The following is a 15,984-nucleotide window of genomic DNA, read 5'->3' as shown; positions in this document are numbered from 1 at the left end:
GGTTCCCAGTCAGTCTTTGTGGTATGAGTCTCTAATTGCAGCCATGATCCTCCTCTGTAAGATGGGTTCCTCCCACAATGGGTGGCAGAGGGTCCACTTGCTGGTTACAGATGCCCCCCCACACCCACCCCCCACCACCCCCAGGAGCTAGAGATACTGCGAGGTGCTGGCTTTCATTGGGACAGTTTCTACACTCATAAGCAGCCATCAAAAATGATATCTAGGCCAGGTAGTAGCTCATGCCTGTAATCCCAGCACTTTGGAAGACAGAGCAGGGTGGATCACCTGAGGTCAGGAGTTCGAGACCAGCCTGGCCAATATAGTGAAACCCCGTCTCCACTAAAAATACAAAAAAAAAAAAAAAAATTAGCTGGGTGTGGTGGCAGGCACCTGTAATCCCAGTTACATGGGAGGCTGAGGCAGGAGAATTGCTTGAATCCAGGAGGTGGAAGTTGCAGTGAGCCAAGATTGCGCCATTGCACTCCAGCCTGGGCAGCATGAGTGAAACTCCGTCTCAAAAAAAGAAAGAAAAAGAAAAAGATATCCGGCAAGATGAAAAACTATTGATGATACAGTTTTAAGTGAAATAGACCAGAATACAAAAAGTCATGTTCACTATGAACATATCTTTGCAAACTATGCATATGGCAAATACTTATCAAAAGAATGAAAAAGCCTCACAAAAAATATGACTACATGCTGCCAGAGATGAGACAGATAACCAAAACCGAATGCACCTTTTCAGCAATAACAATTTTAGAGACGTTCCCAGAACTAGGATGAGTGTCTACAGTTGCTTACCCAGTGACTCTAGGCTCCAGGGCAATCTGTTTCTTAGAGCAGAGCTTCTTAAACTTTAATGTGCATACAATTAACCTGGGATCTGATAAAACGTGGATTTGGATTCAATCGAGCTGGGCTGGCAACACGGACTCTGCATTATCTACAAGCTCCAGGTGATACTGGCACACAGAACACACTCATTGAGGCTTCTACCCACTATCCCAATTCTTAGCACCAAGCACCTTCCCCAGATGCCTGGCCTGGCCCTCCGTCCTCAAGCATGTCTGCACCTGAAGTCATCTGTGTCCCCAGCATCTTGGCACCATCAAGACTAATAATGAGAAGCAACTTCAGGCACTTGTGCAGGGTCCAGGGGGGCCTGAGGCCCCCAATTCCTTGGGAAGTTTGGACAATGACATCTTTCTGGGGTGATGTGAAGACAACAGTGACTCCACCTTGGATGCTAATTTGCCATGTTGACTTCTGATTAGCCCCAGTCCCATGAATGCCTCCTGACTCCTACTTTATTTACTGTCCCGAGTGTAAGAATATGTACTCCTGCTTTTAGATCAAAGCAAGCTTGATGCTATTGTGCAAATTCTGGGCTATGATGCACATGGCATTCTTGCCTGCTCTGGTGCACTGCCTTTCATTGTCTTGCTGGAGCACGTACATCCATTTTCTATGGTATATAAGCCTTGGGTCCGTGAGTAACAGTGCAGAGATCTGCCTGTCTTGTGGCCACCCAAGACCACCCTTCTGCCTATAAGTTCCCTCAATAAAACACTCAATACCAACAAACTGGATTTGTCTGCCTCCTCCTTTGGTCTCTTGGCTCCTTTGGCATTTGGGGGTTGCTTTGTGCATGTGGCCTTTTCACAAAATAGATGGGTCCCAGAGCCTGGGCTTTGCTGGCAGGTGGTCACCTGGAGCAGCCAGCAGTAGATGGCACCACAGGACAAGCACAAGCTGTGTCCAAGAGAGTGGCCCAAGAAATCTGCCCAAAATCCAACACAAAAATGAACAAAGGAACTGAATGGGAGATGTGACCAAAAGAAGTGATAAGATAAACAGCTCCAGGAAGAGAGCTGCTGGCTCAAAGAGCACTTGTCTTGGGTGTCAGTTCCACGGGTTCTTGGTCGGCGTGAGAGCCCTGTGCCAGACCCCCTGTGCAGAACCGATGCCGGCTTATGATGAGGCTCTTCCAGGGCTCCAGCACATGAATACCCTGCCCTGGGAGGCTATAGTAGGACAGTCACTGTCTACTCTGCTGGAGGGTTGGTCTGAGCCAACAGAGCCGTGCAGAGACATCCCATCCAATGCAGCCCAGAAGCAGTCTTGACATTTCTTTCCCTGCAAGGACAGGCTGCCTGGTCCACACATAGATGAAGCCTTGGGCCTGGTTCAGCATCCAGAGAACTAGGCCATAACCCCCAAGGTAAGATATTCACACTCTTTGGAGCCCTTTCTCCTTTTTCCCTGGCTGGCTGGAGGAAGGGGACCCCTGCTTTTTTCAGCCAGTGCCCCATGAAGTTAGACTCCCAGGACTCCCTGCCCCTGATCCTACTGAAGGCCACTGGGATGCCCGGGATGCCCAATACCCTGAGGAAGCTTTGAAAGATTCGTGGCACATTATCTGGAGCAAGTCAGCTCAGTGGTCAGAGCACGGAGTGAAGGAGGCTGCAGCCACGGCCTTGAGTTCTGGAGGCCTCTGTAGTGGGTCAACAGTGGGGAAAGCCACAGAGTCTCAGTCCAGCTGCTGTATCAGATGAGGTCCTTGGAGGCAAGGAAGGGCAGGCAGGAGACTGTGGCTACAGCAGCCTGAGCCCTGGCCCCTTCCCATGCTGGACTCCTATCCAGCGCCAAACATTCAGCAGTGAGTGGCACCTTTACCATCAACCCACCATGGAAAACTTCCCTGGAGCTCTCTCCTTGGGCCAGGGCCTGTCCATGGCATGTAAGACACAAGCCCCATGATGACATGGATTTCACCTGCAGGGCGCTCGCCATCTCATCGAGAAGAGGAACTTGCAGGCTGATTCCCATGTAAGGTGGAAGACACAGCGATAGAGAAAAGGGATGGAGTAGGAAGTCAGTCCTGGAATTCCTGCTGCAGAGGACTACTGGATCTATTCTCTTCAGCTGGATGCACTGATGATATAACAGTAATCCCACTGCTTTGCATTCACGGAATTCTTTACTTCTGAAGCGCCTCCATACGCCATCTCTCACAGAGGTGAGGAGCTGACCAAGGTCTGGAGCTCTGACTCCAAGCGCTCCTTCCCTCACCCTACAGTGACCCCATGATCTCACTGATGGAGGTGAAATCCCTGGGTTCCCAGGCCAGGCATCTGTTGCTGTGTCACCAGAATGAACCCTGCCTGCTGCCAGCAGACATCTCCGGCTCTGGCATCTTTCAGCTCAAGCTGCAAGGCTTACTGTGACCTCTGGAATCTGCGCTCAGAATTTTCCCAGGAACAAACAGCTGAAGTATCAGAATGCCAGTTTTCACGATGCAAACAGATGCAAAAACGGCTCTTGCCAGCCTATCTGGGCCCCAGAAAGCCAGGAATGCTGGGGTGCCACCCCAGCTTGCAGTGTGCCCACTTAGCTAAGTGAAAGAGCCTGGCAAGGGACATGGCAGGGAGAAGCCCTAGACCTGATTAAATGGGATTGGACCTGCCATTTAGCCTCAGGGACACTTTGGAGACTTCTGTGTGTACTGTGGACAGGGGTAGATGCTCCAGCTCCTCCAGGGGGGCACTCTGCTGGCAAGTCAGTACCAGGGCCTTGATCTCCTTCTTGAAGTTGGTGTTGAGAAAGCCGTAGATGAATGGGTTGACACAGGTGGAGGCCATGGCAAGCAAGTGGCACACCAAGAAGATGAGGTTCCCATGGCAGATGGGGATGGCCTCATGGTGCCAGTCCTCCAGGCTGTTGAACACATGCAGAGGCAGCCAGAGCACAGCAAAGGCCACCACCATCGCCACCAGCACCACATTGACCTGCTTCATCTGCCCAGCTCGCAAGCTGTAGGTGCCCTTGTGGAACACACGCCCCTGCCTCTGCAGGCGCCGGTAGATGCGTGCATAACAGACCAGGATGAAGCCCAGTGGGAGGCAGTACTGGAAGAGGAGGAGAAAGGTGGTATAGATGGTGCGGTGGTGAGCCTGTGGCCAGGACTCAGTACAGACCACCTTATCCGCCAGGAACTCCAGAGCCTTGGAGTGGTTCTTGTGGAAGACATTCTGCAGGATGCTATTGGCCAGGAAGGGCAGGGAGAGGACACAGGCAATGACCCAGATGAGCACAATCCCCAGGTAAGCCTGAGAGATGCTGGGCTTCCAGCCTGTTGGGTTGATGATGAGCTGATGCCTCTCCAGGGCCACAAGGACGAGCGAGAGGATGGAGACCGTCACTGACACGCACTGGATGAAGGCCGACATCTTGCAGAGGGTCTCTCCGAAGATCCAGTAATCCATGATGGTATAGATGGCGGTCAGCGGCTGGCAGAGGAGGCACATGAGGAAGTCAGAGAAGGCCAGGTTGGTGATAAGCAGGTTGGTCACGCTGGTTTTCTCCTTCTGCCTCACAGTCACACACATCAGGCAGAGGTTACCCAGGATCCCCACAACAGTCTCAATGCTGTAGGAAGTGACGATGAAGACCATCATGTCCACAGAATCCTGGCAATGGTCAGAGAAGTTGTATGGGATGGCCAGGGGCTTGCTTCTGTTTTCACCCTGTGGGGATTTTGGCAGCTGCAAGGCCAAGAGGTGAGAGGTGTTCATGGTGGATGTGAAAAGATTCAAGGACACTCGAACTAAGTGATACACTTCAGGGATGATGCCTGCAAGGCAAACAGACAAACAATACTCAGGGATCAAGCCCAGGGTAGAATCCAGGGAGGAGCAGGGCTGCATACAAAGGCTCTCAGCTGCTTCCATCCCAAGGCTGGTACCTGGAGGGGTTATTACCTAAGGCTCATGGTAAGACACTGGCATCCAATGATTGCTACCCTGTTAGAAGCACTTGTTGCATGCTGGCTACTGGGCTCAGCGATTTCGTCTATTAGCTAGTTTATTCCTAGTTTATCAATCCATTTCATAGATGAGGAATCTAAGAACCCGAGATGGAAAGCAACTTGCTCATAGTCACACAGTTAATCAGTAACAGGGCCCCGTTACAAACTCAGGTCGTCTAATGCCAGAACTTGTTCTACCAATTCCCTCTGGCCTCAGGATTTGAGGCTGTTCTGATGATGAAGAAGTTGGAGTGCTGTATGCAGAGTTTAGTGACGGAATTGTTCAGGGAGGATGGGTAGAATGCCCCTTATCACATTTTATCTGAACGGAGACAGCAATAAATGCCACTCTGCACAGGATTGCTTGTGTCCTTCCATGGCACCCCATTCCCTTCAAGATAGAGCTAAAGCCTCGGGGATCCACACTCAGTGCACCCTCCTGGTCTCAGCCCCTCCCTGCCCTGCCAGCCTTGTTTTTTAAGCGATACCTGGCAAAGTTGAAGACTGCCCGGTATGAAAAGCCTGGCTCATCAGCACACCAGCTTCCTCCTGCCACCCACTATGTGCACATACATACCTGGCCAAAGTCACAGGTGCCCAGTGTCCTCCCCAGAACCCACTCCATGACTATGTTCAAGTCACCTGATGCAGTGTGCAGCTCACAAGCACACCAGACTGTTCCACATCTCTATGCCCTGGTACAGGCTGTCCCTTCCCCGAGACCTCCTCAGCACAACGGTCCCCCTGCCAAGACTGGGTTGGAATTTAGACTCCAGAGCTCCCCCGTGGTAGTGCCAATGATGGATGTTTGGCATGGGAAGCACCATACCACTACATACATCATTGTGACTCACCTCTCAGATTCTCTAGTCATTATTAATCCCACAGGGTTGCAGTTCTCAACCTTCAGTAAACATCAGAATCATTCTAGAAGCATGTTGAAAGTGCAGATCCCAGGGCCATTCCACCAGGAGATGTAGTTAAGTGAGTCCAGGATGCGGGCCAGGAATCTGTATTTAACAAGTAGACTATGTGATTCTGACACACATGGTCCTTGGACCCCATCTTGTAAAACACTATTTATAGCAGAAAACCCTATTTGAGATATTCTTTAAGTCTCATATAATGGCCATATGTATTTTTGAACATACATATTTTCTTCATGATCAATTGGTACGTTAAGGCAGTTTTTGCAGAGTACAAGGCCAAAAATCAACCAGAGTTCAGTAAATTCTGTTTGTTGGCTGTCATGAATGTCACTCACTGTGCATTTGATCTACTTATAATGATGAGTCTCTGAGTCTGGAGTTCAACACCTGCCTTGCCAACATGGTAAAACCCCGTCTCCACTGAAAATACTAAAATTAGCCAAGTGTGGTGGCACATGCCTGTAGTCCTAGCTACATGGGAGGCTGAAGCAGGAGAATCACTCGAACCTGGGAGGCAGAGGTTGCAGTCAGCAGAGAGTGCACTACTGTACTTCAGCCTGGGCAACAGAGTAAGACTCTGTCTCAAAAAAAAAAAAAAAAAAAAAAAAAGATGAGTCTCATTTGGTCATTTAAAAGATCAAGCTGTGAATTCACTTGATAGTTTACAGTCTAGTTATTTAGGAACCAGATCTCGAAGGCAGGAAGATTTCTCTGGCACTATGGTCTTCTGGCAAAAAGGGCCATTTGGGGCTGGACATGACAAAATAAACTATTCTAGAGGCAAACACAAGGCCCAATATAAGATAAAGAGCAGCCCCAGCTGCATGAACCTGTGGCAGATGCACTGCACTCAGAAGCAGCAAATGGGCTAGAACCCAAGGCTCTGGGTGACCATCAGCAGGGCTCGGCCAGGAGTGTGGAGAAACACCATTCATCCTGAACTGACCACCTATAGCAGGATCAGAGTGGAAGGACTGGGCTAGGAGGGCTCCAGAAAATGCTCACTGCTTCATTCACCCACTCAATAAGTATGTGTCAATTCCTGGGCTAGAAACAAGGGCTGCAAAGATGACTTATACAGCCATGGCCCTCCCAGAACAGAGGGTCTGACCAGCACAAATGCAGATAGAACTCACTGCCATTGCCAACACCAATATGAAAGAGAGGCCTGTGAGTTGAGAGATCAGAGAAGGAGCAGGGAGATGGGAGAAGAGGTGGCAATGGTATAGGGCTCGATGGCTGAAGAGGAGTCAACAAGCCAAAGGGACAGGGAGAGGAGGGAACTCAAGGTGCAAGGAACGGCATGTGCAAAGGCACAGAGGCAGGAAGGAGCAGAGCCTGCTGGGAAAAGTAACCAGAATAACAGGCTCCAGGGTGGCAGATGATGAAGGTGGAGTGGTGGGCCAGACCAGCAAGGCCAGGTCCATTCCAGTAAGATCACTTGGATATAGAAAATGGATTGGAGGAGAGGGCCAAGACAGGAGGAGGAGGAACACTGAAAAGGTGGTGTTAGGCATCTGCCTGGTGCTGCTGGGCTTAGGGTACACTGACCAGTGAGGACCAGGGGACCTCAAGTCCCTCAGGCACACCCAAGGGGGTGGCGAGTGTAGGAGGTCAGTAAAATGGTGTCTCTACATTTTGTCCCCAGGCAGCTCTCCAGATCAAAAACTAGAACCAGCTGCAAGCCCCAGCAGGGACCCCCTGCAGCCTGCCTTCCCAGTCAATCAGAGGAAAACTAATGAATCATACACACAATGCTAATCTCCCAGTGGGGTTAGAGTAGGGAAGGCCCTTTGCTTTGTCTCCTGAAATCTCAGCAAAAGCTACTATATCCTAACACCGATAGCGCCCAGACACCTCAGATGCACCCCTTACCTCCTCGGCTCGCAGCTTACAGGGTGAGGATGTGACAGCCCATGTCTCAGGTGAGGAGACTGAGGTCCACAGTGGGGGCAGGATGCTCCCCAGATCCAGTGTGACGCTCTGCGCCCTAGGCCAAGGGCAGGCAGGGCGCCCGGCTTCCCGGAGAGTTCATATGGGGGCTTCCTCGGCCCCGCCCCCGGCTGCACTCCTGCGCCCAGGAGGCATCAGGCGCGGTGCAGAGCCGCGCCTGCTTCACCTGCTCCTGCTGTGCAGATGCTGCCTGCCTGAGGAGCGGAGCGGCTGCCAGGCTCCCGCCTGCGCCCGCCCAGCCTGCCCCTTGAGCCCGCCCACGAGAGCACTCCAGCCGCCTTCTGTCCCTGGGACCCCAGCACTTGCCCTGGGGAGCCGCATCTTGAGCCTCCAAGGCCTGCCTGGAGCTGCAGCCCTGCCTGCGTGTGTCTCTCATGCCCACCTCAACCCTGCATACAGGCAGACTGGAGCTGCGCTGTCTCTCTCTCTCTCTCTCTCTCTAGGGGTGTGTGCATCTGCCTGCCTCTCTCTCTCCCTCTCCCCCCGCCTCAGTTTCCTCATCCATGAAATGGGTATAAAAAGAACTGCCTTTCATAAGTTCATTCAGAAACATTACTTGCAGACCTCCTACGAACCTGGCTCTCCTGCTGGGCACCAGAGCTGGACAAGACAGACTCCCTGTCCTTGGTTCCTTCTGGAGCTCTCAGCCCTGGGGGAGAAGACAGACAGGGTACAAGGAAAGAGGGAAATAAATTATTATAGAGAGTGAGATGCTGTGAGTAAATGAGTTCAACAAGCCAGATGGATGGCACAGCCACGGCAAAAGCCCTGAGGCTGAGAGCATTCAGCCCCTGGAGACCAAGGGAGGGCAGTGTTGCTGAGAATGTCAGCCAGGGTGAGGGAAGGAGGTGGGCATCCAGGGTGTGAGTGAAAACTCAGGGTGGGCCCTGGAAGCGGAGTGTCTTATCTCAACCAGTCCCAAGGTTGTGACGATGAGAATTCAATGAGAATGGTCACTTTCTCCTTTGGAGCTGAGATGCACATGATTTGGCTGTAATGGAACAGCTTTGCTTACAAGGGCTGCTCCTGTTTTGAATACACTAGCTTATAATTCCCTGCCCCTCACCCCCACATGGCAAAGTCACATGTGTGCTTAGAGGACCTTCTGAGAGTAACAGTTTGCTTCAAGAGCACCTCCTAAACATTGGACATACACACCTGTCCAGTGAACCTCCTGTGGCTCCCATGGAAATGTCCCCATGAAGTCACGGCAGTGGTCCCTCTAGAATGGCAGCTGCCGTTTGTAGCGCATAGACTCTACAGACATTACCTTAGTTAATCATCACAACAGCTCTGAGAGGTGGGCATTTTTCTTCCCATTGTGCTGATGAAGCAAAGTGACACTCAGTAGTTGAGCAACTTGCCCAAAGTCGCTCAGCTAAGAAACAGCCAGATCCAGGATGCGAACCCATCTGCCAAGCACCCAGGCCTCTGCTCACTGTCGCTGTAGACTGGCACCTGTCATCTCTTCTTTCTGGACCGTGCTCCTTCCTGCCTTGACTACCTGGAAAGCTGCTGCTCCTCCATTGCACCCCAGCTCCTATGTCCCTGCTGCCATGACAAATTCCTGCCACCCTCCCGTGCTCTGCTGCAGAGGCCGATGTAGAAGTCTAGTTGGTTGTCTGCCTGAGTACCCTTGTCTCCCCACTCCCCTATTTCTAGGTCATAGTTCTTGTCTCTGCCTCCAGATCCCAGCACAGGTCCACATGCAGCATCTGACAAAGGAAGGAAGGGAAGGGGAGGGGAGGGGAGAGGAGGGAGAGGAGGGGAGGGAAGGAAAAGGAAGACATTTAAGGAGACCTGATTGTAATGGTAGCTTCCAGATGTGTAAAATCAGAGAACACTGCTTGACCAGAAACTGCTCAACTCCAGCTGGGAACTCTATGGACACCTGTCCTCTGTGCAGGCAAGAACTCAGTCACTGTCACCTCCTTCTTGCAGGGAAGCTGTGTGGGGTCTGGATTTGCTGGTGAGTCCTTGGAGGCAAGCTTCCACATAGACACATTTGAGAACTACTGCCCAAGGCATGTGGCCTGAGCCCTAGCTCTTGTGGGTCAGAGAACAACAGAAGACCTGAAATGGTAGTAAAAGCAGCAAACAGCTCCCATACCAGGCAGAAGCACATGAAATGGCCCTTAGTCCATCCTCATGCCTAACTGGTGTGGTGTGATTATCCCATTTCACAGGCGAGAAAACTGAGCCTCGAAGAAGTAGAGTGTCTTGTCTCAGCCAAGCAACTTGTAGATGGCAGGGCTGGACTTTCAATCCAAAGTCCAAGCTCAACCTTCAGGACCATAATGCCCAGGAGAGGGATAGGTAGCTCTTCCTAGCAGACATTTCAGGTTAAACCAATACTCCCAGAGCCGGCTGCCAGACCCTTTGCCTCTGCTAGGGAAAGGAGACAGCACCCCCTGGAGGCAGCAGAGCCCTGCACCAATCATAGCCAGAGCACTTGAAGAAAGCCGTCTATAAGAAAGAACTGGGAGCTGCTGTCCTTCCCCCTTGCTGGAGTCCAGGGTCCGAAGCATAGCCTGAGAGGCTCTGCCAGTCAGCCAGGCTGCATTCCGCCATCTCTGGGGAAGGAGCTGGGTAGGATTTTCCTTCTGCCATAAAAGTGGCTGACTGGTGTGACCTACTGGAGGCTGGTCTTCCTAAATAGCTTAGTGATAGGTCCCCTTCCCACCCCATTAGGAATGTTCCTCATGAATCACCCGGAAGTCACACAGGCACACAAGTCCCTCAGGTGTGTGCAGCGCTCCACATGACCTCTCTGACCCTCAGTCCACTGCATGCTCAGTATTCCCCCTGGTCCTGTAAGGAAGCTGAAGATCAGCTAGTCAGGGGATGGATAGACCCCAGCCACCCTCCTTAGTGTAAATTTGCTGGGATTTGGAATCGGGCCCATTCACAGTTGCTTTCACCACATTGAGAGTCAGTGTGGCAACTGGTCACAAGCTGGGCACAGAAGCCATCTCACATTGCCCCAGATTCTCACCCGCAAAGCAGAGCTAATAACGAGGTTTGCCTTGGGAGCTGTTGTGGCAAGAAATGAGTTGAGATGAGAACGGCTCTCCATACAGTTACGGGCGGGCGGGAAACGCCCTGCAGAGCTGTGGCTGCTATCAGTATTCCTGTGTCCTGCATGCCTGCCCACCTCCCTGAGCCTCTGCCCCAGAGTTAATGGGCCATCCCGACCAATTCTAGCTAGAAACCTCTCCAAACCCACATCACGACCCATACATCTCACCTGGACAGTCCTAAGAGGCCCTGCAAGCTTAGCCATGGTGAGCACTTCCTAGACACTGGACAGACATATACAACTCTCCAGTGAAACCTCCTGTGACTCCCCTTGGACGTCCCCATGGAGTCATGGCAGTGGTCCCTCTGAAATCAGTCTGACTGTATTCCTCTTTCAGCCCTTCTAGTGCTGCCTCCCCCAGACTCACTCTGCATGTAAACTCTTCATTTTCAGGGAGTATAGTTGAGTTTCTCAGATCCAGGCTTGTGTAGATGTTGCTTCCATGGCCTGAACTCATCAAGCTCTCCATTCTCAGAGACCCATCCCATACACACAGCTCCCTGAGAAATGTCCTTGACCATCCCTGCCCCCAACCTGCGCATTCTGAAGGGCAGCTGCAAAGCATGGCCCACACACATATAGCTCCCAGAAGCTGTCCTACTTTTTTCATGGAAGGCTATAGCAGAGGGAAGCTACATCAGCTATCCGTGGAAACCAGTTTATTTTCTGGTTCTTATAACAGAGAACCAAATATCCTCACACATTTAGAAAATCAACAGCACAAAGGAGATAGGTCAAGATGAATAAACAAAATAACTGATTCCAAAAGAAGCTGAAATAACTTAGAGAATAGAAAATAACTTTAAGAGATTTAAAAACCTTCCTTTAATGCCTAAATTAGAGAAATTACTGAATCCATATAACAAGAGCAGATTGCCGTGAAATAAGAGAGACCAAGAAAGCAAGAAAGAACCATTGAAAACTAAGCACGACTACTGAAATTTGAAAACACATCATTAGAAGGGATGGGAGAACAAGCTAAGGAAATATCCCATAATGTAGAGCAAAAACACAAAAAGATGGAAAACTTCAGAGCTAAAATAAGAGACATGGATGATTAACACTAATGACCCATCATCCAATTACTAACATTTCCAGGAAGGAAAAATCAAGACAATGAAAGGCAGCATATCAGTCACAGTCTGCACAGGACACATAAGTCACCCCCAGATTGTCAAACAAAGGGACTTTAGTAAAAAGGTAACTTACAGAGGTGTGGGAAGGGTTAAAGGAAAAAAACAAGAAATGGTGAGGCGCCCAGAGACTGGCAGGAGAGAGAAGCAGTTACCACCCTACAACTAAAAGAACAAAAGGAGAAAACCACATTACCAGAGCCAGAGGACTGTGGAGGAAGGGCCCCCAGTGGGAGCTTCTGTAGTACGGCGGCATGCCACCGCCTCTAGACAGCATGGAAGCAAGGGGAAGCAGAAAAGAATTATACCAACCTCTCTCTCCTTCCACTTCCAGTCTCCTGTCGGTCCCTCCCATTGACCAAACCCAGCTGGAGCCCTGCCAGCAAAGGAGCCATCAGCCTCCCCAGGCACAGGGAAGAGCAGAGAACCACAGTAGAGAATGCATCTGGGTGGGGTGTGAGCAAAATAGTCAACATATAGAATCACCAATAGCAAGAGTATTCCAGAGCTACAGATTAAAAGGAAGCCCAGGAAACTGCTCCACACCTAGACAGGTACTGCAAAATTTCAAAACACCAAAAAATATATGTATATATATTCTAACATGTTCCACAGGTGGGAGCAGGAAGAGAAAGGTTGCCTACAAAGGACAGACAGAGACCATTCTCAGTCTTGTCAACAACATAGGATGGTGGAAGACTATGAAAAGATGGAACTATATTTTTAGGACTCCTGGAAATATATTTTGAACCTAAAACTCTCATCTCAGCCATAATATCAAGTGTAAGGGTAGAATAAGGATATTTCTAAACTTGCAAGCTTACATTTCCTGAATCCTTTCTGAGGAAATTCATTAAGAAAGTGTATTAGTCCATTTTCACACTGCTGTAAAGAACTACCTAAGACTGGGTAATTTATAAACAAAACAGGTTAAATTGACTCGCAGTTCCACATGGCTAGGGAGGCCTCAGAAAACTTACAACCATGGCAGAAGGGGAAGCAAGGTACATCTTACATGGCGGCAGGAGAGAGGCTGGGGACTGCCAAACACTTTTAAACCATCAGATCTCATGGAAACTTACCATCACAAGAACAGCATGGGGTAAACTGCCCCCATAATCAAATTACCTCCCACCAGGTCCCCCCCTCAGCATGTGGAGATGACAATTAGAGCTGAGATTTGGGTGGGGATACAGAGCCAAACCATATTAGAAGGTACTCCAGCACAACTGGTACTCAAATCAAGCAAGGAGAGATGAGGTCAAAGAAATGGTTGTACTGACCCAGGAGCATGGGATTTTCTTTTCCTACCCAAATAGTAAACCAGCATTACTGTATTTCTAGGGGAATTACAGGGATCAGCGCCATGATTAAAGACTTGAAAGACGCAGGGACAGGGATGCCTGTCACATTTCTGCCCACTTGGCTCACCTCTTTAGGTCTTTAGCCTGTGTAGGAAGTTGCTGAATTTGGGGGAATGATTGTATGTCACCATAAACTGAATCAGGCAGTAACTCCAATTTTAGTTGCTTTTCTAAATGCAACATAGAACAACTTAACCACTCCTAGCACTTAGTATGTAGCTATTGACTCAGCCTGTGTTTTCTCCTCATCTATATCAATAAGAACCAGCAGAAGTTTGCTTTCACCTGGCAAGGATAGAACTACAAAGTCAGTGTCTCCTCCCAGATCATATTCATTCTCCAGCTTTCTGTTATAGTGTGGTCTACAGAGACCTTAATCTTCTGAACATCCCACAGATCCACAGATGATATGCTGGTGCACTACACTGGTAGCACATGTTGACTGAACTGATGAGCAGGTAAAATAAACCAGACGCCTTCAAAAGATGCATGCAGCACATGGGCATGGGTGGGACAGTAGCCATCATAGCCCGGGCAGTCTAAGCTGAGCACACTTGCTGTGTACCAGATGGCACCCATCTGGAGTGGGGGAGCCTGGCATGGCACGTCTGAGTCAGAATAGGATAAAGAGTGGCCATGCAGGGAGGCAGGGGCACGGTGGCCTAGCATAGGGTGTTAGAGTCCAAGTACTGTCAAGCGAAAGCCCACACGGCAGAAGGGGACAACCAAGTGTGGATGCCAGAGCCATGCAGAATGAGTGGAGGGGTGGAGTTCTGCTGTGGAAGATTGGGTACATGCAGGGGGACCAACTGAGCAAAGCTGGCAGCCAGTTTTCTCACTCATGGAGAAGGCAGTCATGAATATGGAAGGAGAGAAACCCAGAATGAGCCCTGTGGTTTTGATTAGAATTCAAAGTATTGATGTGAGCTCATGGTTTTCTATATAGAGAGATGAATATTGATGTAATAGTGTGTGTGCATATATATCCTTGCTCTGTCCACTTAGAGGGTCCGGGAGCAGTGATACCCCAATGGCAATGAACACTCCTAGCACCCATATATTGACTTCTAAATGCCATTCTCCATTAAAAGAATCCAAGGCTCCTTCGGAAAATGACTGATTCTAGGGTGGGGGTCGGGAAAGCCCAAGATAAACCTGAAAGATCTTGGGAGCTAGAAAGTAATGAAGTACTCTAAGAATGATGGGTGCAGGCCAGAAAAGCCCAGAATCTGGCTTGAAGGGGACCTTGATGGCCAAATCTTGGACCATGTGAGCATCAAAGTAAAGAATAATGATGATGGATAATAACCCACTGAATAAAATAAAAATCTGAATCCATTTCAATATAAGTAAATGATGGAGTAAAGTGAAAGTTTGATGAGGAATGGAATATTTTCATGGTTTCAGTGTGCCTCGTCACAAAATACTTGTTTATTACAAAGAGAGGAGTCACCTTACAGTGGAGAAGCTGGCAGTCACCTCTGTAATCAAATGATCATAGTCAACACCATCACTAATCGTAGAGTGAAATTACTTACCACATGACAGGATGCAAGGAGAATGCAGCACAGCTTCTGTGATCTTCCTGCTGAAGGTACATGCAAGTGAATCCAACCCTGAAGAAGCATCAGACTCGCCCCAGGTGAGGGAAGCGCTACAGAATAACTGGCCTGTCATTGGGATACATAAGGCCATGGAAGTCAAGGAAAGAAGGGAGAACCATTCCAGATTGAAGGAGACCACAGACAGGATAATGAAACCTGTGTATCTTGGGACAACTGATGAAACTTCAGAGGAGCCTGCAGATAAGGCAGTAGCAAGGTGTTCATGCAAATTGCCGGGATCATGCTCTCAAATGGCGCAGAAAAATTAATGTTCTTTATTCTCACTTTGACTTTTCTATACATTTAAGATGATTTAAATTATATTTTTAAAGGTGTCAAAAATTTTCTTCCTCTTTATAGAATGAAACAAAAATAAAAATTGAAAGTGGTAACCTCTGGAAATAGAACTGGGGGAAAGAAGGAAAGAATATTAACAGCAGTTATCTGACCCATAGGATTTTAGGTCATTTTTTGCTTTGTTTCCTTTTCTAAATTTCTCTCTATTAAAAAAGAGTGAGTGATTACAACTTTATAAAGGAAAGAATCCATAAAATGTATGTAATTAAATCCCATAGTACAAAGGGCAAAGAAGCTTGGCAACAACCATTCCAGCCTCAGTTTCGTTATCTGTAAAATGGAGCAAAGATGGGTTCAGGCTCATTGCAAACTGGTGAGGATTCAAATAATTAAGGGATAGGGATAGAATATCAAAGTCTTTTCAAAGCCACATAGAAGGGAGGTGTGAGGGAGGGTTCCTAGGACTTCAGAGTCGGAAGCCAATAAGGGCCTTGTCTTCCAAGAAGCCTTCTAAGTAGAGATTCTGACCAGCAGGACTGCTGAAGTGGGCACACCTGCTGTAGAAGCTGTCTCCTTGGGCCCTGAGGGATCATCTGTTCTTTGTTTGTCTTTGCTTCTCTGCTGAGGCCATAAAGAGGCTGGGCTGTAAAATAACCTACTCTGGACCCAGGAAAGAGATAAGAGATGTCAGCTGGGCAGCCAACACCTTCCCTGCCTCCCACCCCAAACAGCTGACCCTGCCCTGCCCACCCCCACCTCTTCGTCTCTCCAGGGTAAAGCTGGACTTCCCTACTGCCTCCTCCCTGCCCCTTCTCACC

At 49.3% G+C, this 15,984-nt stretch overlaps 1 protein-coding gene across 3 annotated transcripts; it reads right to left on the bottom strand.

Annotated features, from left to right (window-relative positions):
* Positions 1-3,037: 3,037 nt before the first annotated feature.
* On the bottom strand, positions 3,038-9,404 carry LOC111551958 (neuropeptide Y receptor type 4). 3 transcript variants are annotated; one of them, XM_023226038.2, is made up of 3 exons: positions 7,612-7,891; positions 5,662-5,817; positions 3,038-4,633 (listed from the first exon to the last, which is right to left on the bottom strand). In XM_023226038.2, exon 3 carries the CDS (start codon positions 4,572-4,574, stop codon positions 3,447-3,449), a length of 1,128 nt encoding a protein of 375 aa, XP_023081806.1. In that variant the 5' UTR covers positions 4,575-4,633; positions 5,662-5,817; positions 7,612-7,891; the 3' UTR covers positions 3,038-3,446. The 3 variants fall into 3 exon arrangements, with proteins under 3 accessions (XP_023081806.1, XP_023081807.1, XP_031792026.1); XM_023226039.1 differs by lacking the exon at positions 5,662-5,817 and having other exon boundaries at positions 7,612-7,815; XM_031936166.1 differs by lacking the exons at positions 5,662-5,817; positions 7,612-7,891 and adding an exon at positions 9,129-9,404 and having other exon boundaries at positions 3,052-4,633.
* Positions 9,405-15,984: the final 6,580 nt, after the last annotated feature.

Source organism: Piliocolobus tephrosceles, chromosome 9, assembly GCF_002776525.5.
Source record: "Piliocolobus tephrosceles isolate RC106 chromosome 9, ASM277652v3, whole genome shotgun sequence".
NCBI classification, from domain to species: Eukaryota; Metazoa; Chordata; class Mammalia; order Primates; family Cercopithecidae; genus Piliocolobus; species Piliocolobus tephrosceles.
The sequence above is the reverse complement of the archived record's forward strand: the minus strand, read 5'-3'. Positions and strand labels throughout refer to the sequence as shown.